This window comes from Dasypus novemcinctus, chromosome 26, assembly GCF_030445035.2.
Source record: "Dasypus novemcinctus isolate mDasNov1 chromosome 26, mDasNov1.1.hap2, whole genome shotgun sequence".
In the NCBI taxonomy this organism is placed as follows: domain Eukaryota; kingdom Metazoa; phylum Chordata; class Mammalia; order Cingulata; family Dasypodidae; genus Dasypus; species Dasypus novemcinctus.
In genome coordinates this window covers 7,385,516-7,413,396 of record NC_080698.1, presented here as the reverse complement: position 1 = coordinate 7,413,396, position 27,881 = coordinate 7,385,516, and the positions used below count along the sequence as shown (strand labels likewise).

The 27,881-nt window shown below is 51.8% G+C and overlaps 2 protein-coding genes across 2 annotated transcripts; both read left to right on the top strand.

Moving 5' to 3' along the window:
• Positions 1 to 531: 531 nt before the first annotated feature.
• Positions 532 to 21,800, top strand: PRSS46 (serine protease 46). Its single transcript, XM_058288131.2, has 5 exons — positions 532 to 637; positions 3,101 to 3,278; positions 3,457 to 3,716; positions 5,034 to 5,194; positions 21,391 to 21,800. The coding sequence occupies exons 1-5, from the start codon at positions 553 to 555 to the stop codon at positions 21,640 to 21,642; spliced, it is 936 nt and encodes a 311-aa protein (XP_058144114.1). The 5' UTR covers positions 532 to 552; the 3' UTR covers positions 21,643 to 21,800.
• A 1,396-nt stretch (positions 21,801 to 23,196) lies between these two features.
• LOC101442373 (serine protease 50) lies at positions 23,197 to 27,881 on the top strand. Its single transcript, XM_023583016.2, has 6 exons — positions 23,197 to 23,281; positions 23,358 to 23,528; positions 24,651 to 24,813; positions 25,700 to 25,983; positions 26,916 to 27,082; positions 27,531 to 27,881. The coding sequence occupies exons 1-6, from the start codon at positions 23,197 to 23,199 to the stop codon at positions 27,765 to 27,767; spliced, it is 1,107 nt and encodes a 368-aa protein (XP_023438784.2). The 3' UTR covers positions 27,768 to 27,881.

Below are 27,881 nucleotides of genomic sequence, written 5' to 3'. Positions count from 1 at the left end.
GTTGCTGAGAGCATCACCTTCCTCTAGAGACGCCGCCCGCCCGGGCCAGCCACCCTCCTGGGCTCCCAGCTGCGCTCTTGAAAATACACAGGCCCTGTGGGAAGAGGGGCAGGACCGGTGCCGGGCACTCACACGCTGGAGGAAGTTGCCATCCCCCTGCTGTAACCCCTTCGCACACCTCCAGGGTCTCCAGCAGGTCTTCACAGAGGAGCTTGTGGTGGGCCTGGGGTCCCCGTGGGCCAGGTGCCCGGTGCCTGGGCTCAGGGCTGGGCCCAAGGGCACCGAAAGGGCCAAGGCTGGGCCCAGGGGCCGCTGTCCCAGGCCAGAAATGAGGTGCTGTCCCAGGCCCCCAGGGCCGGGTGCTGGGAGCCCTGCTCCAGCAGCTGACCTCATGGCCCTGGTGGGGCCTGGCCGTGGCCACACCTCCTCCTCCTCTGCACCCCGAGGGAACAAACCATGAGTTCTAGAACCCTGGCACGGCAGGGATGCCCTGCCCTGCCCTGCCCCCACATTCCAGTACAAGAACCAGCGAGGGCCGGGCGACCGCTTGCAATGGCAGGTGGGCTGGGGAGTCTGCAGAGCCTCACCAAAGCCCCGCTGACCACAGTCAGATTTGGGGAGCAGCCCTATGCTGAAGGTAGGGCCCCTGGGACACGGGCGGGGGGCAGGAGGGGCCGGCTGGCCTGGCTTCCCCCGCCCGCCATCCCCCTACCTGAAGGGCCTCCCTCTGTCCCCATCCCGGCGACCACGTCCTCAGTGGACGGCACGGCGTGCCCAGCCTCAGGAGCCGGGCGGTCACCACAGGGTGACCGTGGACACAGGAGGGCAGGGCCGTATTGAAAAGGAGAGGACGGATGAGCCTGCTATCAGGCACCCTCGTAGGAGAGCCGGGGCTGAACCACTGCCGAGGGGGCACGCGCCCCGTGTCGGGTGCTGCACAGACAGCTTCACGTCTTGGCACCCTGTGAGGCGGGCATCACCAGTGCCCATTGCATGGTGGGAAACACAGACCAGAGAGCTGAGGCAGCTCGTGGGTGGTGGGGGCTCGGGACCGCAAGTGACAGAGGGTCTCGGGGCTCCCACCCGACCTGACCACCACGCACAGTCTCGCCCTGGCCCGGGCCGCCTGCCAGCCGCCCGTTCTGCCTGGCAGAGAACATGCTGGGGCCCTGTGCTCGGGGGCCGGCGCCCACCTCGGAGGCTGTTTCCTGCTCAGCAGCGTGTGACTCGCGGTCCTGGGGGCCGGGCAGCCTCCTCCCGCTCTGGCCCGCATCTGCTGGCAGGGGCGGCGTGGACGCGGGCCGTCCCCAGCTGATGACCGTGCCCCTCTGCGCCTCTGCAGGCGTGGAGGTGGGGGGCCGTGGCCCTGCGGGGACAGGGCTCCGGAATCAAGCCGCGTCCCCCCCGTGACAGCGCGTGAGTGTGCCCGGTGGCGTGGGAGCAGGGCTTGGAAGCGGGGGGGCCCCTCACAGCTCCGACTCGGGGACCAGAAGGGGTCGAGGTGGGCTGACTTCTGAGCACCCGGCTGTGTGTGGAAGGGCAGTGCTGTGCCTGTGACCAGGGTAGAGGGCCACGACACCCCCCGCACCCCCAAATCAGCCCCCAGGGCCCCCTCCAGATTCAGCGGCCGGACTGGGTGCTGGCATCTGCAGGCCGGATGTCACCACTCCCGCGTCAGGTTTTGGAGTCGACGTTGTCCTGGCCGTCAGGGTGCTGTTCTCGGTGCCCCGGGGCACCCCCGGGGAGGAGTCGGGCACCTCAGGACTGGCGCCTTCGAGAGAGGAAAGGGGAGCCTCGGGCAGCCCTTCCGCCCGACGTGGAACCGTCTCGGCTGGGCCAGGCCGTGGCCTGAAAGGAAAAGGAGCCCAAGGCCACAGCGGGGTCTGAGAAGGACCCGAAAAGAGGCGCGCCTTGGGGGAGACAGAAGCCAGGGGACCTGGGCAAGAGGACAGCACAGGCTGTGGGCGAGGACGGGGCAGCGCGGGGTCCAGGCAGGGCAGCGCCCTGTGGCGGTGCGGGGGGCCGGCCAGCCCTGCGAGGCTGCTGGGGCCCAGGGCATCGGCACGGCCGTCTGTGGCCGGGAGCGGGCACGCTGGCCAGAGTGAGCCCAAACACCAGTCGTTGGGGACCGCTGGGGCAATTCTGCAAGGCAGGGCTGGGGGGGGGTTCCACGACAACATGGGGACCCCCGTAGGTTACCCGCCTTGTCTCCTGGTGCTGCCCCCACCTCACCTCACCCCCGTGGACTCGCCCAGGCGAGGACCAGCCGGGCCCTGTCACTGCGGCCTGGAGCCCGGCGCTCTGCTCTCTGAGCTGCGGCAGGAGCCTCGACGGCTCAGGAGGGCGAAGGCAGGTGCCTGCTCTGTCCCCGTGAGGGGTCCGTGAGCACCGGCAGCAGTTTATGGGCCAGCCTGAACTCCACAGCAGGCTGACAAAGAGGAGCCACTGCCCCTCTCTTCGCAGTGCCCAGGACTTGCCGTGGCATCTCTCTCCCTTTCGTGTTCTAAACTATGCTCGGTTGTCAACACCGTCCGGGCACGTCCAGTTGAGCCAGCCTTGTAGCCAAGTCAGTGGAGCCTCTTCTCCTACCACCCCCCCTCCAGGGACACCCCCCCCGGGTGTCTGGGCCAATGAGGGGCGAGGGGGGCACAGACAGGCCCCTCACTCACCTTGCATGGCCACCGAGCGGGGTCCGCGTGAAGGCGGGCCCTGGAGCTGCGCAGAGGGCCGCACCGTCCACTTCCTCCTGCCCACGACCGGCAGGCAGCCCTGCTCGTTGAGCCCTGCCGCTGCCCCGCGGGCTGGCCGCTCTCCCCCTTGGATGTCTGCCTCCTCCTTCCCGCGCACACGGCTGCATACACGGCTGGGACTAGTGTGGGGGGATGGGGTGGGCTGGCTCGGCCGTCCGGGCACCTGCTGCCTCTCGTCTGGGGTCTCCAGCTTGAGGGCAGTGGGGAAGCAGCTCCCCGTGGCAGTGGCCGCTTGCGCCGGGGCTGGGAGGCAGCTCTCCCCGCCGTGGCCGTCAGCTGTGTCCGGGGCTCCCAGGGGCTGCCCTCGGCCGCCCGAGGGCACAGGGCTAGCTCTCCGCCTCTTTCCCCAGAGCTCTTGTTCCAGGGCTGTGGGCAGGCCGAACCCGCCTGCAGGAGCGTGAAGGGGAAGCTGGTGGAGGAAAACAAGTGGCCGTGGCAGGTGAGCCTCCTGTTTCTGGGCGTGCACATCTGCAGCGGCACCCTCATCCACCAGCAGTGGGTCCTCACGGCTGCGCACTGCTTACACAGGTCAGTCGGGGTGGCCGCCCACGCCTGCAGCTTCGCCCCCCGACCCGGGGGGACCCCTGGTGACTCCGGGCACCTGGGAAGAAGGGACCTGGCTGGGAAGCCCCGGGTTCAGTCTGGGTCTCTCTGACCGCACCTGACTTCCCTGCTGGCCATCTGCCTTCCACCCGCGGCCCTGCAGATCCTGGAACTCCAGCGAGTACTCCGTGAAGGTGGGAGTCCAGAAGCTTCCAAACAACGGCACCCAGCTCCCGCTCAGTCACATTGTGATCCACGAGAAGTTCAGCAATCTCTTGTCCCAGGACATTGCCCTCCTGAAACTCCAGGCCCCCATCTCCTGGTCCCGCGAGGTCAAGCCCGTCTGCCTCCCCAACGCCAAGTTCAAGCTAACTGTTGGCACCACTTGTTGGGTGACTGGGTGGGAAGAGCCAAAGGGTCAAGGTGAGTGAAGGCAGGCAGAGGTCCCGAGACCCCTGCCTCGGCAGAACACTTACCCCCCACCCCTCCACGGGCTCATTCCTTCATTCCCTGGTTCCCTCGTCTGCTCAGGCAGCAGACGTCTCCCGAGCACCTCCGCAGGCCCCGTGCTGTCCCACCTGTCCACAGGAGGATGTACACAGTGTTGTAGTGGAAAAGGCATGCACGGCCTGTGCGGACCTCAGCTCCCAAAGCCAAGTGGTGTCCAATGTCGAGCCCCCACCCTGCAGCAGGCCTGGCAGGCAGCTGCTCCTTGGCTGTTTCTGGGGCTCCCTATCTGTAGGTTGCATGAAGGTCATGACCTCAGGGGGTCCCAAGGCCCTGGGGTGGCTTCTCTAGTCATTGTGTGCACTGGTTATCTTGAGGTACCCCAAATTCCCCTTTGGTGCAAGTCCGGTCCCTGTTGGGGCCACCCTGGGGTCCCAGAATGTGGGAGCCCTCTTGGGGCCCTGCCTTCTGGGGGAGGTGCCATGCAGCCAGCCACTCTGGGGTCTTGCCACCTTGCAGTGGTCATGGAAATAGCAATATTGGGGAAACCTCTCCTGGCCGACAGTCGGGGCCGGGTGTCGCCTGGGGGACCTTGGCTTAGTGTCTTTAATGAGTTGGGGCTTTTACAAAAGCCAGGCTGTGGGGTGCTTAATAGTGCACATAGGGGGCTGTTTTCCTCCAAAACAGAGCAAATGTGGGGTAGTGTGAGCACCAGGGTGAAATCTGGGCAAGAATACAACCAAAGCAGGCCATGAACCATAGTGCAAAGTATTAACCCTCCATCGGCGGTTAAAAAAAAAAAGTATGCCGGGTGGAGGAAACCAGACAAAAAGTACTACATAGTGTGTGACTGCATCTGTACAGAATTGTAAATGCAAGTGAATTATAGAGATGGAAGTGGATGGCAGTTAGGGAGGGCGGAGGACGGGTGGCAGGGTTGAGGACTGCTGAGGTGTAGGGCTGGTTCTGTTCGCTTGTTTGTGTTTGTTGGTTTTTCCTTTCTTTCCTTCTCTTTTTTTGGACATGAGTAATGAGAGTGCTCTGATCACGACTGAAGTGATGACTGCACATCTGTGATGGAACCAATGGCTTTGAGCACACACTTTGGATGGATTGTCTGGTTTATGAATACGTTTCAATAAAATTGACTTCTTTTAAAAGCCGGCTGGGGTTTTTATTAACCACCAGCCCGGGAAATGGCCCTGCCTCTCACCCTGGGAAGTGTGGACCACTCCGCGGTGGGGACGTGCTGAAACGCTGCGGGGAAGACAGGCAGGCTTTCTCTCTCCCCAGCGCCGGCCAAGGACCCCTCCCGGCTGCAGGAGGTAGCCGTCAGGATCCAAAAAAACCGGTTCTGCAACCGGCAGTACAGGTACCTCCTCAGCAGGGGCCAGAAGTTCATCAGCAGCGACATGCTCTGTGCCAGCTCAGAATGGGGCATGAACTCTTGTAAGGTGAGGCGTGTGGGGCCCGGGACGGGGAGGGCGCTGGGGGGGGGGGGAGGGGGCGTGCCTTCCATCCTTCATGGCACTGGCCACCTTGGGAAAATTTCCCCGCTCCCCTGGGCCTCGGTTTCCCAGTCTGTAAAATCAGGGTGAAAATACTTTTTTGCTCCAGTCCACATGACAGTCAAAATGTGAGTACGGCTCAGGTCACTGCCGAACGTTGGCCAGGTGCCCAGGCCTGGACCAGCTGCTGGCAGAACCAGCTTTGCCCAGGTGGCAGCAGTCACGCTTCTGCCACTTGCATCTTGCACTCAGCATTATGTTTTTGAGATGTATCCATATTGATATAGGCAGTTCTAATTCATTCATTTAAGGCACTGTAATATTCTCTTTTGTGAACACACCACAATGTTTTCATTCTCATGTTTATAAATGTGGAGGTAGTTTCCAGTTTTCCCATAACACGAACTGCTGCTCTCTATGTTCTTGTGCACTTCTCTCCATCTACATGTTCCAGAATTTCTCAATGGGGGAGACAGATTAGGCTCAACGGATAGAGCATCCGCCTACCACATGGGAAGTCCAGGGTTCAAACCCAGGGTCTCCTGACCCATGTGGAGCTGGCCCACACGCAGTGATGATGCAAGTAAGGAGTGCTGTGCCATGCAGGGGTGGCCCCCGTGTAGGGGAGCCCCATGTGCAAGGAGTGCACCCTGTAAGGAGAAAAGCCCAGCATGAAAAAAGTGCAGCCTGCCCAGGAGTGGCGCCGCACACACGGAGAGCTGACGCAGCAAGATGATGCTACAACAACAAAAAGACACATTCCCAGTGTTGCTGACAAGAATACAACGGACACAGAAGAACACACAGTGAATGGACACAGAGCAGACAACTGGGGGAGGGGAAAGGGAGAGAAATAAATAAAAAACAAACTTAAAAAAAAAATTCTCAATGGGCTGCACCCTACGTGGAACTGGTGGGTCCGTGGCTGTGCATACCTTCATCTTAATACCCATTGCCAGATTCTTTGCAAAGTGGTTGCCGTAATCTACAGGATTACAGCAATGTTCTGTTTCTCCGCATCCTTGCCACCTTTTGGCGTTGTCAGGCTGTGAAATGGTTTCTAGCCGGATGGAAGAGAAACAGTGGCCCATGGTGGGAGTAATGCTCGTGTCCCTGTCACCAGGGCTCTTGTCCTGTGTTTATTCACCCTTTGTGATTTTTCTTCTATGCACATTTTTTCTATTGCTCTACTTTTATCGTTTAACATATTTTTGCATTCTAGATACTACTTTGTCCATAGTGTGCATTGCAAATATCTTCTCCCAGTTTTTCATTCAACTTTCCATTTGTTTAAAAGTCTTTTGCTGAACCACGATTTTAGATTTTATTTTAGTGAAGGCTATCCATGTTTTCCTTTTTGGCCTATGCTTTTTGTGTTATTTTAAAGAGATCCTCCTTTTCCCAAGGGCATAAACACGTTTTCCTACATTTTTTTCCTAAAAGTTTGGAAGTTTTGGTTTCCACATTTCGCTCTTGAATCCACATGGCATTCATTATGATTGGTGTAGAATAGGGACCTATATTTACTTCTCATGTGGAATACTACTTGTCTCAGTGTCATTTTTTAAAAATAAAGGTCTTTATCTTACCATATGTATAATTTTACATCATTTATTAAAACTAAATACAACATATACAAAATATTAACAGATTTAGGGTTGTCATTTAAAAATCTGATAAGCACTTAAAATATAGAATGTTAAGATGGCAAAATTATACTAAGCAAGGTTTGCATTGTTTATCTAGCCCACTAATGCAGGCTGAACATTCATTCACTCTCCAAAGCACTTCTTCAAGAATGCAAAAAACAGGAATAACAGGTTCAACCTGTTCTTCCCCTAACAGTGATAGCCTAGCAATTCCAAACTAAGTAGTGCCATTCATTTTGAAAAGCCATATCCTACATTGACTGTCACCATCTCTTTTTAAAATCAGGTTTCTCTACATTAACAGGGGCCTGTTTCTAGGCTATTCATTTTGTTTCCTTGACTGGTTTGTCTGTTGTAGCACCAGCATCGAGTTGTCTTACTTATTATGCTCATGGTCAATCTTGGCATCTCTCAGGTTGTGTCCTCACATCTATCGTCCTTCAAAAATGTCTTGGCTCCTTTGACACTTTATTTTCCAGTATCAACTTTGAATTCCGTTTAAGTTCTCTCCTCCCACCCTGACCCCAGTGATTATTGTTGAGCTTTTGATTGGAATTGATTTGAATATAGAGATTAATTTGGGGAGAATTGACATCCTCATGATAACTCAATCTTTGCATCCATAAATGTAGTGTATCTCTTTATTCATTTAGGTCTTCTATAATATCATTCAATAAAACTTCAAAATTTTCCTCTGAAGCATTTTGTTCTTTTTTTTTTTTTAAACTAATTCCTATGTATCTAATATTTTTTGTGGCTATTGTTATTGGTATTTTTAAATATTATTTTTCTAACTGTTGCTGGCATGGAGGAACACAACTGGTCTTCATGTATTAATCTTGTTCAGCTCTCCTTATTTCTAATTTTTTGTTGATTCTCTTGACATTGTCTGTAGCAATCGCACCATCTGCCAATTTGACAGTTTTGTTTCTTCTAATCAAATTTTAGGCTTGGAACACCTTTTTCTCATTGCACAATCTTGAAGAGGTGCAGGGACAGGAGATGGCTTGTTCTGCTTCCTGATATTGAAATATCCCGCTAAGTGGGATATTTGCTGCAGGCAAATTCACTTCTATTCCAGGTTTATTAGGAAGGTGTGTTTTTTAATCATAAACTGAAATAGAATTTTATCAGATACTTTTCCACATCATCTGAGATGATTATACAGCCATGATTCTCCTTCAGTCTGTAAACAGGGTGAGTATCTGGGAACACCCAACTTGGTTACGAATGTTTTAAAAAGATTACTGCTGTGTTTCGTTTGCTTGTTTTTCAGTTAGGATTTAACATTTTTGCGCACAAATGAAATTGGTTTGTGATTTTCCCTTTTTGAACTGCCTTTGACTGATTTTGATTCCAAGATTGTGCTAGCTGTGTAAAATCATTTGGGAGCATTCTCTGTTTTTTACTCTCTGAAACAGTTTCTGTGAGCATGGGATTGGTCCTTGAATGTTTAGGAGAATTCTCCCATAAAACTACAAGGGCCTGTTTTTTTCAGGTGGGCAGATGTTTAATTCCTGATTCAAGTTTTTAAATGGTGGTTCTATTCACTCAAGGTATATTCAAGTCTTCCTTCTCAAGTCAGCCCTGGCAAGATGTATTTGTATGGTTCATTTCATCGAAGTTTTCAAATTTATTAGCATAAAATACATTTTTCACCAGTTAAAATTTATTTTTAAATTTCTCCTATATGTAGTTCTGAATTCCTTTTTATCACCCTTAAAACTATTTATTTGTGCCTTCTTCTTTCCCTAATTTATCTTCTCAGAGACTTGCCTGCTTTGTTCTTTTTTTTTTTTTTTTTTTTTAAAGATTTATTTATTTATTTAATTCCCCTCCCCCTCCCTGGTTGTCTGTTCTCGGTGTCTATTTGCTGCGTCTTGTTTCTTTGTCCGCTTCTGTTGTCGTCAGCGGCACGGGAAGTGTGGGCGGCGCCATTCCTGGGCAGGCTGCTCTTTCTTTTCGTGCTGGGCGGCTCTCCTCACGGGCGCACTCCTTGCGCGTGGGGCTCCCCCACGCGGGGGACACCCTTGCGTGGCACGGCACTCCTTGCGCGCATCAGCGCTGCGCATGGCCAGCTCCACACGGGTCAAGGAGGCCCGGGGTTTGAACCGCGGACCTCCCATATGGTAGACGGACGCCCTAACCACTGGGCCAAAGTCCGTTTCCCATGCCTGCTTTGTTCTTGTCTTCGAAGAAACACCTTTTAGTTTTTGTAATCCTTAATATTATATCTATGTTTTTAGTGTGAATTATTTCTGCCCCAATCTTTATTATTCTTTCTTTTGGTTATTTTATTCTTTTTCAGACCTCTTAAATTGGGTGCCTAGATAATTTAGATCTTTCTTCTTTTCTAAAACAAATATTTAAAGCTATAAATGTCCCTCTAAATATTGCTTTAGCTTCCTGCGACAAATTTTGATTGTCATCCAGTTCTAAGTATTTTATCCTCTTCATTACAATTTCTTTTTGACCCAAGATTTATTTAGAAGCATGTTTTTTTACATTTCCAAATGCATGATTTTTGTTATTGAGTTCCAACTCAGTAACTCAACAGTCATAAAACTAGTTCACAACGGTACCAACTCTATGAAATTTGCTGAGACTTTTGTGGTGGCCTGGTATGTGGTTACATTTTTTAAATGTTTATTTCATTATTTTTTATTAATACTTCCTTGGGCTTGATTTGGTTTTCTTTTTCTGTCTTTTTAAGCAGAAAGTTTTACTCTTTCTAGTTCTGTGTTTAAACATTTAAAGCTGTGAAATCATATTTGAGTTGAACTTTGCGTTTATCTTTTACATTTGTGTTGTTGTAATTTCATCATCACTATTTTAAAATATTTTATGGTTTGGAAAGAAAGGCACATTCTTCTAAAAAGAAATACATAAATGCAAAAATTAGAACAAGAGAGTTTCCTGTAATCACACTACCTAGAAATTTCCACTCTAAATAGTTCAGTTTGTATTCCTAGCACTTCTTTCCGTATACATAAAATCCTAACTATGTTTTGGGTTTGTGTGTGTGTTTTATTTTTAACAAAAGACAGTTATAATTTCATTCTTCAACTTTTAAACTTTCCCTTAATATAGATCTTGGGCAACTTTCCATTTCCATATGTTCCAAATATATTCCATTCTCCTTAACTGCTGAGTAATAGTTCTCTCATATGGCTATGTCATAATCCATTTAACCATTCTCCTATTGATAGACATTTGAGCATATTTCAATATTTTTCTACTCTATTAGAGTAAAAATTTTTTTTCTTATATCTTTGCACATTTGTTCAAGTATTTCTCTAGAATAAATTTTGGGAAGTCTAATGATAAAATGAGCTGTATGCACATTTTAAATTTTAATAGACGTTAACAAATTAACCCCCTTAAAGACTTGGCACATTTATATTAACACCAATGGTATATGAATGTCCTTTTCCCACATGATCACCAGCAGCAGGCATTATACTTATTTTAACTTTGGCCCTTTGGGTAGGCTAAAACATCTATCTTATTTTTGTTTGAATTTCATGAAGTTGAGCGATTCTGCAAGTTGCTTGTTTAACAGGATATTAAATAGGAAGTTTCAACAGAGGCTTCGAAATACAATATGTGTCAGAATCCAAAGAGAGTTGAGGGCCTGACATTTCCCTCCACGGGTGTATTGAAGAGTGTGGATGGGAAGGTGATTTTGCGAGGTTGGCTTTGGACAGAGCTGACCCTGCACTGAGCCTCACCTCCTCCCCTGTACAGGGTAGAGGGTCCCTGGCAGGAGACGCAACAGGATGACTGGAGGGGGAGAGTCCGCCGGAAATCCCTCCAGGCCCAGAGAGCAGCAAGTGCCTGTGAGGTAGAACTTCCTGCTCCACTCATTCTCCTTTAATTTTGGTATGTTCAGAAGACACCAAGCTAGCAGGATGGAGTCGGAGGAACGGAAGCTGAAGGGCAAAACCGGGAGTACCCCCCTCACTTCCACCTACCCAGGCTTCCTCCTTGCCAAAAGCCCCCAGTGGTGGTGGGCGGAAGTTGGACTTTAAATCAAGTCTAACACTGTGATGATTACGTGGAAATGGATATTCTGATTTCAGAAGTGTTATGTTTCTGTGACACTTGCATAATCGTAGTGATTTTTTTTTATTTACCAAGAGTGAGCAAAAGTCCTAGTTCATTTATACTTTTTCTTGTCCTTTGCCCAGGTTTTAAAAAAAATAAAACTCTTTATTTTTATATTTATCAAAATAATATTATATTTACTTTATGACTTACAAAAACTCTGGGTATGAAACCCTACACTAATTAGTGGTAAAGGAGCACCATGTCTTTTCCAAATTAATATCTAGTCGTTCAGAAAAATTTCTATTTATACATACACACATATTTAGAGAGAGAATAAAGCAAATAGGTAATTTGCTTCAAAACTAGTCAATCTGAGTAGAGTATACTATTTTTACAATTTTTTGGTAAGTCTGAGTTTATTTCAAAATAGAAAGTTACCAAGAAACTTCAAGTATGAGAAGTTTTAAAAAGTTGTAAAACGTTTAAAAAGTTGTAAAACGTTTTATAATATTTTACTCCATTTGTCCATCATTTACCCTTTTTATGTACGTGTGGATTCTTTCCCTATGCAGCCACTTAAAACTTTGTGCTCACACTTAGCATTATTTTCCTTAATGATTTAGTTTTTGTGCTACACTGAGAAATACTTTTCCCACTTAATCTAAAATTACTGACTCATACATTTTCTAATTCTTTTCTTTAAATATTTTAGTTTTGACTCCTCTGGAAGATTGAGAGAGAGAATCAGCTTTATTTTTCTACCAATGGGTAGCCAGTTACGTACAAGTCTTTTATTGAATAGTTATTATTTTTTTATAAGTTAGAAATGCCCCCCTTTTTATATTCTAAATTCCTTCTTGTTTTGGTCTACATCTGCCCTGTGCAGTCACATTTCTACACCACCACTATTCTTTTAAAATTATTGTAACTTTATGATTAATTTGTGTGCGTGGCAAGGCAAGTCCTTTTTCTTTTAAAGAATCTATCTGACCATTCAGGCATATTAGTTCTAATTGAACAACTTTAGAATAAAGTCAGAAAGAAAATCATGTGGGAATTTTGATGGAAATTAATCGACTAATTTAGGGACAATAGACATTTTTAAATTTTGCTCTATTTCTTTTTGTCCCCAGAAGGCGTTTGTTCTTTTTGCCATATAGTTCCCCCATGTAGCTTCTTATGTTTATTCCTAGGTGTTATATATTTTCTATATATATATAATGGTATATTTTCTTTCTTTGTATTATCTTTTTGTATTGTATATTGATTTTTGTGTGTGTTCACTTTGTAACCAGCAACCTTCCTGGGTCTAATTGATTTTCTTCCATTTTCTAGGCCCAGAAACATCATTGGCAAATGATGATAGATTTGCCTTCTTTTCAATGTGTATGCCTCTTATTTCTTCTTGCCTAATTGCAAGGGCCAGAACATTCCAGGACACAGCTCTGCGTTCCAGGAGACACTGTGTCATTTAGTTCTTAAGTGTGTCTCTTGCAAACATCATAAAACTGGGTGCTATTTTTTTCCAACACATCTGAGACTCTGTCCTTCAAACCATTTACCGAGAGTAATGTTTTTGTCCCCCAACCTTGCTTTTTTGTTTTTTATTTTTCCTGCCACGTTTCCCTTTTATTGGTATCGAGGTTTGATGTCCCCATTTCATTCTGCTCCTGCTCACCTTATATTTTGCACACACACATTTACACTTGAATTAACACCTAGAGTTCCACACAGTCTGCAGCCTTCTCCTCCGCGGGAGCACAAACTTCGTTTTCACCTTCTTACTCTCCCTCCCCCAGACTCATCCTCCTGTTGAAAGCATCGGGAAGTTCAGCCTACTGAACTCTTTCCTTATTTCTGAGAGATTCTGGTTGCCTCCTTTGGGCTTTCCAGGACTGCACTCACATGAACTGCTATTAGCAATGATTTCGCCCCTTTCCGTTCAATGATTTTTACCTCTTTTTCATCCTTTTTGGATTCCTCTCTCCAGCACAGCCTTGAATCATAGGTGTGCTTTTTCTTGCTGCAGACTTTCTGGAAGTGCTTCCCACATTTCACCAGGAGGCCTGCTGCTAACGCACATCTACTCCGTGGAGGAGAGCCATTCCTTTCTATCTGACGGCGGGCGTTTGCTTTCAGGAACGAATGCACTCTCCTATAAAGTGCCTTCTCTGCTTCTATCAAGCTGACTCTGCACTCTAACTCTTGGTGTGCAGTCGGTTCTGTGAACAGATGACCTCCTGTGGAGCTTTGTTTCATGAATCTCCTGGGTTCCGATTTTCCATGCATCTATTGTAGAACATGTTTCTTCATCCTGCAGACTCCACGCGCTGGGCCCTCGCCAGGTGGGGGCCAACGTAAGGGCAGGTCGGGGGAGGGTCTGGCCTTGGGGAGCGGTCACCCCAGCTCAGGCCAGGCAGCTCTCGTCGTTGTCTGTCCTCGGCTCCAGGAGAAGGTGTGGAGCGGAAGCGTCTCTTTGTCAAGTTATGGTATCAAGATGATGCTACCTTGAAAAAGATTAGTCTGAACATAAATAGAACACAAATTTTCTACTCCTTGAATGTTGGCTAGAAGTTGCCTATAAAACCATAAGTCTGTTTTCCTTTGAGGGGCTGCTTTTGGGAAATATTTTACAATTCTTTTATCTCACGATGATTGGACCTGTCAGGCTTTCTATCACGTTTTTTTCAAATTTAATGAAATTGTAGTGTATATTAATTTTTTTATTTTTATTTATTTTCATTGGAGAAGTTGAAGGTTTATAGAAAAATCATCCAGAAAGTACAGAAGCCCCATATTCTGCTCCCTTTATTAACACTGCATTAGTGTGGTACTTCTGTTGCAACTGATGCAGGAATATTATAACTGTACTGTGAACTATAGTCCATGGTTGACCTTAGGGTCCACTGTATGTGTTGTACAATCCTATGAGTTTTTTATTTTTTATTTTTATTCTACTAACATATATACAACCTAAAAACTTCCCCCTTGTAATCACATTCAAATATATAATTCAGTGGTGTTAATTACATTCACAGGTTGTTCTACTGTCAGAACCATGAATTACCAAAACGTTTCCATCACTCAAACAGAAATTCTGTACCCATTAAGCATTAACTTTCCATTCCCTACCCCTACCCTGGTGCCTACGAACCTGTATTCCAGTTTCGGACTCAGTCAATATCCTTACTCCAATTATTTCATATTAGTGGGATCATACAATATTTGTCTCTTTTTGTCTGGTTTATTTGAGGTTCATGCAGAACTTCGCTCCTTTTTACAGCTAAATAATACTCCACTGTGTGGATATACCACCTGCTGTTTATCCATTTACCGGGTGATGGACACCTGGGGTGATTCCTTCTTTCGTCTATTATGAATAATGCTGCCACAACCATTGGTGTACAAATATCTGTTTGAGTCTGTTTTCAGATCTTTTGGGTATATACCTAGAAGTGGGATTGCTGGGTCCTACGGTAATTTTATATTTAACTTTCTGAGAAACTGCCAAACTGTTCTCCCCATTTTACATTTTACATTCCCTCAAAAGTGTATGAGCATTCCTATTTCTCCACTTCCTCTCCAACATTTATTTTACATTGTTTTATTTTAAATAGTAGCAATTCTAGTGGGTGTGAAGTGGTATCTCGTTGTGGTTTTTGATTTGCCATTCCCTAATAGCTAATGATGTTGAGCATCTTTTCATGTACTTACTGGTCTTTTATATACTTTTTTTTGGAGAAATAGCTAATCAAGTCTTTTGCCCATTTTTTAATTGGGTTATTTGTCTTTTTGTTGTTGAATTGTAGGATTTCTTTATATATCTTGGAAATTAAACCTTTGTTGTATGTGCTGTTTTGATTAATGTGGCTTGGTAATAAGTTTTAAAATTGAGAAATGCCAAGTCCTCCAACTTCAATCTTTTTCAAAGTGGTTTTGGCTATTTGGGGCACTTTCCCCTTCTGTATAAATTTGATGATTGGCTTTTCCATTTCTGCAAAGAATTGACTGGGATTGTATATATTGCTTTGGATAGAAATGACATTTTAACAATATTTAGTCTTCCAATCCCTGAACACAGAATGTCCTTCCATTTACTTGAGTCTTCTTTGATTTCTTTTAGCAATGTTTTGTAGTTGTCCCTGTATAAGTCGTCTACATTGTTCATTAAGTTTATTCCTAGATAGTTAGTTCTTTTAGTTGTTATTGTAAATGGAATTTTTTCCTGAATTTCCTCTTCAGATAGTTTATTACTAGTGTATAGAATCATGACTGATTTTTGCATTTGATATCGTACCCCATCACTTTACTGAATTCATTTATTAGCCTTTTTGTGGCTTTTTCAGGATTTCCTATATATAGGCTCATGCCATCAGCAAATAGGGAACGTTTTACTTCTTCCTTCCCAATCTGGATGCCTTTTATTTCTGCTTCTGGACTCCCATATGCGTATATCGGTACAATTGACAGTGTCCCACAGGTCTCTCGGGCGCTGTTCACATTTTTTCATTTTTTTCTTCCTGCTCCACCTTCTGAATCCTTTCAATCATCTTGTCCTCAGACTTCACTCATTCTTAGCTCCAACCTGCTGATGAAACCCTCAGGGAATTTTTCATTTCAGTCCCTGTGGTTTTCAACTCCTAGCAAGGAGACATTTCCCCCTGGGTGCTCCATTGTTTGACTTGACTTTGGGCTGGTAATATTTACTCCAGGCTGCTTGGACTTCACTGTTCCTTACACCGCTTTAGGTGTCTGCAAACTGCTTCCACCTGCAGGGCAAGCTCTGGGCGGGCGCCCAGTGAGTTTCCTGGCTCAGTCCTCCACGGTGCCGAGACTGGCACCAACCGACCTCTGGAAGGGCTGCTGTGTCCTCTCTGGACCAGGGCTGGGGAGGGATGGGCAGCGGCCCCAGGCACTCCTACAGTTGTTGAAGCTGCCTTTTCTTTTTTATTTTATTTTTTATTCCATACCTCCCCCCCACCAGTTGTCTGCTCTCTGTGTCCATTTGCTGTGTGTTCTTCTGTGTCCGCTTGTATTCTTGTCAGCGGCACCAGGAATCTGTGCCTCCTTTTGTTGTATCATCCAGGCTGCGCTTTTCTTGAGTAGGGTGGCTCTCCTTACGGGGCACACTCCTTGCGCATGGGACTCCCCTACATGGGGGACACTCCCCTGCATGGCATGGCACTCCTTGCACATCAGCACTGCTGTGCGGGCCAGCTCCACACGGGTCAGGAGGCTCTGGGTTTGAACCCTGGACCTCCCATGTGGTAGGAGGATGCTCTATCCATTGAGCCACATCCGTTTTCTTGATTGGGCACTTACCCAGGCCCTGCGGCCCTTTAACTGTTTTCTGGGGACTTGAGGAATATGGCTCAGCCAGTTTTTGCTGGTTGTTCAAAGATTCTGGGGGGGAACTTGTCTGAGCATCTTATGCTGCCATCTTGGGTCACCTGTCCCTTTCTATCCCTCTTTAAATTAGGTTCAATGCTGTGTATTTTCTTAGAAAGCATTCATTTCATCCAGAATGTAGATTCATAAACAGGAAGTTGAGAACGGTCTCCAGATTCTGAGAAAGTATATTTTCCCTGTATGTGGTTCTAATCCCTTTTCCCTTCAAACCATGAGATACTTGAAATTTACTTCTCTCTTTGTTTTTCTTGGGAAGTCTTAACAAGGCACATGTCTATTTTTTGTTGTTTGTTAAAGAGCAAGCTGTTGATTTCATTTCTCAAGTAGATGGCTTTCCTGCTTTCTAATGCATGAATATCCTCTTTTGCCTTTTATATTAATTCCTTTTAAACTGCCTTGAGCTGAAAGTGCAGTGATAAATAATTAACGAGCCCGAATGCTTTATTTTCATTCCTTCTTGGTTGGTATTAAAAGACCAGGACTTTTCTGCATGCCCTTCAGGCCACATCACACGGGCTTTGCAATATGTGGGGCTCTTAGCTTTTTACATTCTAATTGTAGGTTTTAATTACGTTTTAAACTTTTGTTCCATTGAAAAGGTGGTTCACATTTTGCTATTTCAGTGTGGTAAGAGAATGACCAAATACAATGGACGTCTCTTTCTCTTTTGTAGTCTTTCTTTGCGCCTTCCCTTCCTTTAGGCTCCCAGAGTCCAGCCAACCACGTATCTTGGGAAATGGTGCTCTCATCGGCACCGCTGGCTTGATTGCCCCCTGCATCTTCCATTTCCTCTCCACCTAAAGTGCACCTCCTCAAATCTCCTGAATCTGTGTACTCACTCACAGAGGTCTATATCCTTGAAGATGTGTTGTGTTGCTGCACGTGTGTTTTAACGTACATAAAGGATCTGGCACCAACTACCTCCTGTACTTGTGGGTGAGGCGTCCCAATTTGTTAGGGCATCCATGTGAAATGGCTTTGTTCTTTAAGTTGTTGCCCCCAAATGCCCGTGTGCATCTTCCTCCCACCCAACATCAGTTTAAGTGGCCCATAATTTTCAGTCACTTTCAGTTATTAAAATTTCTGTCCTATTAAAAGTCCCCTTTTCAAAATGATGCGATCTGAGCCTCACCTCCCATCCCGTGTGCTCCCTCCTCTCGTGGCGATCTCCCAGGAGGGCTGGGGAGCCGTGCACCGCGAAGGGCCTGGACGTCAAGTCCTCTCCTTGCTAACTTTCAGGAGTCCCTTAGAAATGCTAACGAGTGACCTTTACTTGGTTTTAGACAAAGCAAATACCCTGTCTTAATCCATCACCCATCTTCCCTGAGATTTGAGGTCATGAAACGAATGTATTTTCCCTGCTGAGGGTTGTGGATTTTGAGTCTTATTTTTTTTTGAAGGTGCCTCATTCCAGGTCTTACATGTTTTTAATTACCTTTGTCTTTTTACTTTCCACATTTAGGGTTTTAATGCCCCTGGTGTTTTGTCATGGTAGGACCCGCCTTCATTTCTCTCCAACTGGTGAGCCCATTTCCCCGCCGTCGGCTGCAGTGGTCCTTTCTCACACACCCGACGCTGGCTTCGCGTGCCCGAGGCCCCGGGGTCAGGTGCTGGACTCGCTATTGCCCCGTTTGTCCACTTTTCTCTTTCTGTGCCAGGACCTTGCTCTTTCTATAACTAGAGCTTCGAATTACTTCTATCTCATAGGTCAGATCTGCCCCTCACCCAACCCTCCAATTATTTGCTGTTCTTTTTGAAAATTGTCATACTATTCATGGACCATAATCTAGAATATATCTGTTTTAGAACTAGCTTGTCAAATGCCACACACAAAAAATCATGCTGGCAATTTAACTGGAAGTGCTTGAATTTTAGGAATTAATTTTAAGGAGAATTGACATTGTTATAATTTTTTATTGTTTCTATTATCTATTGAATAGATACAAGAAAATGTTTATCAAATATGCATGGATTTTGGTACATGTGACAACATGAATGAAACTTGAGGACATCATGTTGAGGGACATGTCAGACACAAAAGGACAAATATCATATGATTCCACTGATATGAACTACCTAGATTATGCAAGTTCATGGCGACAGATGGGTATACTTACCAGGGGCTGGCAGGTGAGTGATGGAGTACTGTTGTTCAGTGGGTAGAGTTTCTCTTTAGGGTGATGGAAAAGTTTTGGTGATGGATGGTGCTGATAGAAGTACACTAGTGTGAATGTACCTGATACCACCGACGTGTACATTTGAAAGTGGTAAAAATGAGAAATTTTTTGTTTGTATATGTTACCACAATAAATTTTTTCAAAAATATATACGGAGAATAAAGTACAATACAACCAACCAACACCCATGTACCCACCACCAAGCATAAGAAATAGTACATTCCTGGAAACTTTGAAACTTCCATGTAATCATTCCAGAATCTCAAAGCTTGAAGGCTCCTAATTCTACACTTATTTTTTTTTCCTGTTGGCTTGCTTTTGCTTGTGATACCTCAAACTTTCTCGTGTGTTATGTGATGTTTTGAGAGTGAAGATGTGTTCTTTAGAATGTAATCTGAAGGAGACATTATTCAAGAACAGTCCTTTTGATGGCTGAATACTATTCCACTGTATGGATATACCGCATTGTGTGTATCCATTCATCTGCCAATGGACTTTCAGGCTCTTTCCACCTTTTGGCTTTTGTGGATGGGGCTGCTGGGAACATTTGTGTGCCCGTGATTGAGGTTTCAAAGTTAGAATACCTCTTCTCAATTCTTTGGGGTACATACCTAGGGGTGGAACTGCAGGAGTCCTATAAAATTTTTTTTAATTTATTTTATTTACTCCCACCCCCCTTGCTGTTTTTGTGGTCACTGTCTGCTCCTCTCTCTTTTTGGGCGGGGGGGAGGCACCAGGAACTGAACCTGGGACCTCCCATGTGGGAAAGAGGCACCCATCACTTGAGCTACCTCTACTTCCTCTTCGTTGTGTCTCTCATTGTATGTCCTTGTTGCATTGTCATCTTGTTGCATCAGCTTGCTGTCTTGCTCGTCTTCTTTAGGAGGCACCAGGAATCGAACCCAGGACCTCCCATGTAGTAGGCTGGAGCCCAACTGCTTGAGCCACAGCTGCTTCCCCCTACATAATTTTCAAAGTGCTTTCTTATCCTGGTTTTATTTGAGCCTCTCTGTACAGGTCAGATCCAGCTTTTAGTGGGGCTTGAAGCTTCTAACAACTGGCAGGCCTTCTTTGAGAAAAAGAACAAAAAGTATAAACGTGAAATGAGGTTCAAAACTATCTTGACGGTAGTGATAGCTTCATGAGTGTATATATGTGTGTGTCAAAATTCATCAAATTGTCCACTGTAAACACGTACGGTTTATTGTATGTGAATTATACCCCAATAAAACTTAAGAAAAAACGAAGAGTGTCATCTGCAGGAGTAGCCTGAGGCCTGGGTAGAAGGCGGCCTTCTCCGGAGAGAACCTGTGCTTGCTTCTGCCGGGTGGAGGACACAACCAAACAAGACCACTCCAATGCCGTTCCTGGCTGAGGTTTCGGACTCAAGCCCTCGGCTCACAGGAGGGCCTGTGCTGGCAGCTCGTCTTCACCTGCAGGTGTGGTCCTGCCTAGGCGGTGTAGCTTTGGCAGCAGGTGTCCTGTCAGGCTCTCCTTTCGGGCAGGCCTCAGGTTTTGCCTTTCGACTCCTGCACCCAGGTGCAGGGCCGTGGAAACTGGAGCTCCATTTCACTAGGTTTCACAAGTGGCCTGGGCTCTGCTGACCTCTCGGGCTTCCAACCCTCACTCAGGTTTTGCACTCTGAGGATTTTTTTCTTTACCAACTGTCCCATGCATTTAAAGTGATGTCATTTTTAGTTCTCCTCAGCAAGAAAGCTCGTCAGGCTATCTAGTCTGCCATACTGCAGGAAGCCAAATGCTGAGAATTAATACTCATACATTGTTTTATTATAAATTGTCTTATCTGCAAACAATTTATACCTGTCCATTAAGGTAGGTCTTCTTTTATGTTCTTAGGTACAGTTTTTGTTTTGTTTTGTTTTCAGACGTATTTTTTTATTTATTTCTCTCCCCTTCCCCCCACCCCAGTTGTCTCTCTCTGTGTCCATTTGCTGTGTGTTCTTCTGTGACTGCCTGTATTCTTGTCAGTGGCATGGGGAACCTGTGTCTTGTTTTGTTGCATCATCTTGCTGTGTCAGCTCTTCGTGTGTGCAGCGCCACTCCTGGGCAGGCTGTGCTTTTTTCACATGGGGCGGCTCTCCTTATGGGTCACTGTCTTTGTGCGTGGGGCTCCCCTACGCGGGGGACACCCCTGCGTGGCAGGGCACTCCTTGTGCGCATCAGCACCGCGCACGGGCCAGCTCCACACGGGTCAAGGAGGCCCGGGGTTTGAACCTTGGACCTCCCATGTGGTAGGCAGACGCCCTAACCACTGGGCCAAGTCCGCTTCCCTTAGGTACAGTTTTATTATTATTTTCCTAAAAGGTCTTATGCACTCTTCATTAGATTAAAGCCTGGTTTGCATTACTTTAAAAAACATATAATGAGGTGCTTTCCTGATTTGGAAAACTTTTCAACAATACAGAAGAGTGTAAAGAAAGCTTTTAAAAAACCATAAGAAACCCACCATCATCAAAAATAACTATCACCCGATGCCTGTCCTGTGAACATCGTGCTGACACCGGCGTCCGCCTTCTCACGGAGGCCGGGGAGGCCGGCTTGCCTTTCAGAGAGCTGGCTCCGCAGGCAGGACTGCAGGACAGCGGAGGCGACAGCCACTCCTTGGAGGCCCACGGGGACTGGAGGGGAGGGTCAGGCGAGAGGACGGGGGCCTTACGGGCAGAGGGAGCTGGAGCGTAGAGAGACACCAGCACGGCCCTGAGCTGGCCGGCGCAGAGCTCGAGCGTGCCGCGTCGTCGTCGTCGTCGGGGGGCAGCCCAGGCTGGCCCAGCCCAGGACGCGGGCGGCCAGGGGCGCCGCCCGGCGCCTCCCTCACGCCTCCCTCTCCCCTCCGCAGGGTGAATCGGGCAGCCCCCTCGTCTGCCAGGTGAACCGGACCTGGATCCAGGTGGGGGTGGTGAGCTGGAGCTTCAGCTGCCGGCAGCGCCGGTTCCCGGGCGTCTACACCAGCACCGCCCACTTCTCCCAGTGGATCCGGGGGCAGGTCTCCGAGAAGAGAGTCCTCGGCAGCGCGGGCGCCGCCCTCCTGGCCGCCTTCCTGCCCTGCTGCCTCCCGCTGGTCTCCTGGGCTTCCCCGTGGCTCCTGTGAGGGGCCGTCCCCGGGGGTCACTTCTGGCGGCTGCCCCTCCCTCCCCTCTGCTCTGCCCTCCAGAGGCGCGGAGGAGACGGGAGGGCACGGGACCTCGGGGCAGGGCGCCCTCGGGGGCCCCAGAGCCACTGTCTTCTGTCCAATGAAGGTGCTCTTGAACCACCAAAGTCCTCGTCTCTCTTCTTGACCTCGGCCGAGTGCTCGGAGCCCTCCGGGCACCCCTTCCCCTGCACCCCTGTCAGCTCTGGCTGTCCCCTCCAGCTGAGCCTTCCCTGCAGGGCCCCGGATTATAACCCTGAGTCTGGTCCGTGCTTGCTGTGTGGCCTCAGGAGATCGCCCCCTCTCTGGGCTGCGGATTCTAATGCCAAATAGGAGGTTGGACCCTGAGCTCCCCATTTCTGCTTGGTCATTATCCCAGCCAGCAACCCCGGAGATCCCTGGGGCCCGCCCGTGGGTCCCTGATAAACACTTTCCATCAGGCCCCGCCGCAAGGGTGGACCCTTCCCAAGAGACTCCCGATGGCCCAATGGCACACCCGCCCCTGGGGCCTGTGCCCCCAAGTGCCAGGCCGCTCCTGGTCCCTCTTCACCCCTGAAGGGTCTGCAGAAACTGACCAGTTCCTCTTCCCTCCCTTTGCCCAGCGGCCTGGCAGGGGGTGGCGTGGAGGCAGGGCCGAGTGCCTGCCTGGCTGTGTATGAGGATAGCTCCTGTGCTGTCTTGGTGACCTCATCAGGCTGACCCAGGCCAGCCAGGGTGGGGACAGTCCCTTTCCTGGGAGCAGATAGTCCAGGGGCCCCTCAGACCTGCAGGGCTTCGGCCGTGGAGCAGCTAGAGCCACCCTTGCCCCTTGGGCGCCAGAAGGGCAGTGGGTGAGATTCACTGTCTTCTCAGGGACTGCAACACTGACCGGCCAGCCCACGCGGGTCTCCCAAGAGCGCGGGCAAAAGTGGAGTGTCCGGCTTGATTTAACTTGCACCTTCCCTCTTCCTGGGCTAGAATTTTCCAGCAACACTGGACCAGGAGCTTGTCTCGCTCCACTGAACCACCGAAATGTCCCCCAAATTCCAACCTACAAAGCAGCCTCCTGCTTCCAGAAGGGGCGGACATGGTCACCGGTGGAAGGAACCCTCGCCTGGCGCCCTCCTTCCTAAGCGGAGGGGCGTTTCCTGAGCGGGGCCGTTGCTTAGAATTAGGCAACCTTTGAAAATCATTATTTGAAACCCTCCGTCTGCCTCCTTTGGGTGACCTGGGGCACCCCCCACCCCCACCCCGTAGTTCCCAGCGGGGAGCAAAGGCCGGGCTGCCCCAGGACCCTGGACACCAGGGGGCTTGGCGAGAAGGAAGAGCCGGGAGGGCAGCGGGCGCCCCGGGGAGGACAGCAGGAGCGCCACCGCCGGCGGCCACCGGGGGGCGGTGTTGCAGGCCGGGCCGGGCGCGCCCCTGCGGGGGCCACTGGGGGGCGCCGTGGCGGGCCACCCCTGGGGGGCGCCGTCGCGGCCCGGCTCCGGGAGCGCCTCGCGAGAAGAGCGGCGCCGCGCGGCCACGGCTCTCGGGATGGCGCCCGCGCGCAGGCCGCGGACCCGCGGGCAGGGTGCCCCCGCCGGAGCGCTGCTGCTGCTGCTGCTGCTGCGGCCTGCGGGTGAGCCCCCGCCCCGCGCTGCCCGCGCCCGCAGGCCCTCGGCCCGCCCAGCCCGACCGCTCTGGTCCTTCCTCAGGTGGCTCGGGCACGAGCGAAGCCCTGGGGGCCCTGCCTGCGACCGCCCCCCCGGAGCCCAGAGCCCCCTGCGCCCACCGTGCCACCTGCTCCCCGGGCCAGACTTCCACCCCCGCGGCGGCAGGGGGCAAGCGGCCCGCGTTTTCCGGCCTGAGGCTAGACCTCCAACCCTGTGAGTGCCAAGGATGGGTGGGCCTTCAAGGAATCCAAGCGATGGGGCGCACGGGGTGGTGTGGAGGGGTGGGGGAGGCTGCCCTCCTCGCCCTTTGTCGAGCTGTTCCCGGGGGGCCAGCTGTCCCTCCTGAAGGGCAGACTCTGCACCCTGTCCTTGCAGGCCTCCCGGTAAGGTGGGAGGCAAGGAGACAGCACGGCCGGGTGCCTGCCCCCAGCCCCCTGAGCTGGCTGTGGGCAGGGGGCCTCTGCAGAGGCAAGCCCTCCCCCCCAGGCCTGGCCCCCAGCCCCTGGCCCCCCGGCTCCAGCAGAGCTGCCCACCTGCCCCCGTCCTCCTGAGCAGTGGCCTCCCAGCGTGTTTAACTGAGACTCCCAGAAAGAAATGCTCTGCATGGACTCAGGGTCCACAAGCGAACTGCCACCGAAAAATGGCACAAAGAGGGTTTACTGCCTGATTCTTTCTCTCCTGTGGTTAGCCTGGTCCCGGCCCCGACATTTATTTCACACCCCACTAATCCGTTGGGGAAAGCCCCCCGGGGGGGGCCTGCTGGGACATTGCGCGTGTGCCTCCTCAGTTTTAAAACTGCTTTCCCAAGTGGCCCCAGCAATCGCGGTGGGTGCCCAGGGGTGGCTGTCTTCACCAGCACTGGGATCGCAGGCCTGTCCTTCCTGCCAGTCAGGTGGCCTGGGGCTGACCCTCCTCGAGGGCCGATGGGCTGCCCGGCTTCCTGATCACCTGCCCCAGGGGTCTCCCTCACGCGCACTGCCGGTTTTTCTGTTGGGTCATCTGTCTGTCTGGCGCTGAATCACAGCAGGGGGTTCCCAGAGGAGGGGGAGAGTCTGCCTCGGCCGGTGGAGGGGGCGCCTGGTCACGGAAAGGAGAGGAAGGGGACAGGAGCCTGGGCGAGTCTGAGAAGGGCCTGAGGGGGCGCGCAGCCCGAGGAGGGGCCCGTTGGCGCCCCAGACTGTGGGGAGAGGAGGAGGCTCCCTGGGCAGAGCTGGAGACCCCAGCTACGGGCGGGCAGCAGCGTTCCGTGGGGATGACGGGATGGGTGCAGGCCAGGGGCCGTGGGCCGTGGCTGGAGGGAGCCGTCCCTCACCGCGCTCTTGCCTTCCTCCTCAGCCTGCGGCATGTCCTACGAGCAAGACGTCACGCTCAGGGACCCCGAGGCCATGGCTCGGAGGTGGCCGTGGTTGGTCAGCGTGCGGGCCAACGGCACACACATCTGCGCCGGCACCCTCATTTCCTTCCAGTGGGTGCTGGCCGTGGCCCACTGCCTGACCCAGTGAGTTGGGGCCTGGGTGGGGTGGGCGAAAGGGGTTGGGGACCGCTGCGGCCCAGGCATTCTACCCGGCGGGCCCGCGGCTGGCAGCTCCGCCCTCTGCGGACACCCCTGCTCTAGTGTGGGCGTCTGTGTCTCCAGTTCCCGCCCTGGGAGCCGGTCTTTGGAGCCTACCCCCGTGCGCCCCCCTGCCCCGCCCGTCTGCCCTGTGCAGGTAGGTGTTCCTCAGACAGGGGGCGGAGGCCCGGGCGCCACTTGTCCTGCGCCTCCACAGGTAGAGGCCCCAGTTCTTTCATGCCGCCCTCTGGCTCCCACTTCCACGTCCACCCACTCTGCCAGCAGAGTTTGGCACTTCCCCGAGCCAGGCAGAGAGGGGAACAAATCGTTCCTCCCCGGATGGTGGGGGGAACAGACCAGGGGATAGATGTCTGGTAGGAGTGGAGACAAAGGGGCAGGCAGGCATGCCGTGTTGCGGAGCCATGGGGACGGCCCGAGGGTGACAGCTGTGCCTCCACGGGGGCTGACCGAGCGTGTTCCAGGCCCAGGGCCAGCACAGTGTCTCAGGGGAGCACGTGGGAAGAGGAAGTGGAGAGAGGGCCGTGGCCAGTTCACAGGGATAGCATGGGGCACCGCAATTTGGAACCCGAGAAAGCTGGGTCCCCTCCCGGTCCCACCACTACTTAGCTGTGCAGCCTCGAGCAGGTCACTGGGCTTCTCTGAGCCTGGATTTCCCCCTCCACCCAAACAAAGGGTCGTGGTGAGGACGGAACCCCGCAGCGTGTGCGCAGGGTCTGTTGCGAGGTGGTGGCAAGGGGGGGGGGTGTTTGAGGCAGCAGGTGGAGGGCAGGGCCCGGGGGACCTGGAGCTGACCTCAGATCCCCTCCCCCAGGAGGAACGTGTACTATTCGGTGCAGGTGGGGAGCCCGCTGATGAATGAGACGTCGCAGTATGCCTCCAATATCTCGGTGCTCCAGGTCATCGTCAAAAGCCAGTACCGGGCCCGGCGGTACTGGTCGTGGATCGGCCGGGCCAACGACATCGGCCTCCTCAAGCTCCAGCTGGGGGTCAAGTACAGCAAGTACGTCTGGCCCATCTGCCTGCCCGGCTTGGACTTTGAGGTGAAGGACCGGACCCTCTGCTCTGTGATGGGCTGGGGAAGCCCCAAGGCTCACGGTGAGTCCAGAGCTCCCCGGACGAGGTTGCGCCTGGGCAGCGGCGTTTCCCAGCCCCTCTCCCCGGGAGCCTGCTGCTCCCGGCCCTCCCTGGTGGGCTGCCATTTCCACAGCCTCCTTGGCCTTGGAGGTCTCAGTGGTGACCGGTCCCAGCCACTCCAGCCTCCGAGTCAGGCCCAGGCCAAGCAAACAGGAAAAAAAACACAAAAACCCAGAAGACCCCCGAGCCAGCCGGGGCCCCGTGTGCCCGAGGCTGGGCCCCACGCAGGGTCCACTCGTGGCTGTCCCCCGCCCCCGGGGCCCTCAGTCCCTCTTCATCCCAGTTCGGAGCCAGCCCCCTCTCATCCGGGCCGTGGGCCCATTTCCTGGTGGGCCCACGCGTGTCCCCTCCCTTCGGGGAGCCCCTCCCTTTCCACAGGGAAGCGCCTTGCCATGGGGCCCTAGGTGCCAACCCCACCGGAAGCAGCCACAGGGGATGGCTGGGAACAGGCCTCGGTCTCTGTCCCCAGGAGCTCAGGCCGGGGCCAGGGACACACAGTGGGAGGGGAGGGACAGGGGCAGCGCCTGGGCCCCTGCAGTGGTGTCTGGGGAAGCCCTGAGGAGGAAGTGGCCTCCAGGGAGGGCTGGAAGGAAAGACGGGAGGCTCGGCAGGCACTCGGGACAGAATGACTGTGCAGATGCTGCGGTGTAGGAAAGGGGGGATGCTGGGGGGAGACTGGCGGTCTCAGTGGGGTGGCATCTGAAGGGAGCCAGGCCAGGCAGGGGGGAGTCTTTGCATCGGGGGGCCTTGGGGAAGGGTCAGCGAGAATGGACCCTGGGCTGGGGCAGTCTCCGCGGCTACTGTAGAAGAGTCCGAAGAACAAGGGGCTGACGGAGAGAAGCGCAGGCTCGGGGGGCAGGGCAGTGGCAGTCCTGATGGTCCCCCGTCCACAGGCATCTGGCCCCAGTCCCTGTCCATCCAGGAGAAGGACGTCACCATCATGAACTCCAACGAGTGTGACAAATTCTACCACAAGTTCTCCAACATCCCGTCCCTCGTCCGCATCATCACCGCCCAGATGATGTGCGGCGAGGACCTCGACAGGACCGAGTTCTGCTATGTGAGCACCCCCGCACCTCCAAGAGCACTGAGGGCACTCGGGGGGGGGGCAGGACCTAAGGAATGGGGGGATCGGGAGGAGGGTGGGGGGATGATCAGGGATGGGGGGGAGGAAAAAGAGGGGGTGAGAGCTGAGGGTGGGGGTGGAAAGTGGGGGTGAGGTGGGGCTGGGCGATAGTGGGGAAATGAGGGGTGGGGGATGGAGAGATGGGGCGATGGGGACGAGAATGATGGGGTGAAGATGGCAGACGGAGGAGGGGAAGGAAGAGGAGCGACGCGGCCTGTGGAGGAAGTGTCCCCCGGGCTGGGCCGCTGGCTGCCTCTCGGCTCTGGTGACGCCAGGGGGGCAGCGGAGGGGGCTCTGGAGTTCCTGGCTGGGGTCACGAGCCCCTCGGGCCCTGCCTGGCCTGCCTGACCCTTTGCACCCTCCGCCTCCCCGGCCCCTGCAGGAGCAGACGGGCGAGCCCTTGACCTGCCCGGTGGAGGACACGTGGTACCTGGTGGGCATGGTGAGCTGGGGCCCCGGCTGCAACCAGGGCAAGGCCCCGCCCATCTACACCCGCGTCTCCTCCCACCAAGAGTGGATCTGGGACCGCCTCAACCGGCAGCCCCCGGCCCAGCCAGCCCCGGCCCGGGTCCTGCTGCTGGCCCTCCTGCTGCTCCTCAGCCTCCTCGCCCGCCTCTGACACGCCGCGCACCCACCCGGGATCGCCCTGCCTCCCGCAGGCCCCTCGGCGGGGCCCTCCCAGCCCCGGGGCAGGGCAGGGCAGGGGTGAGTGGGCGCTCAATTAAATGCTTCT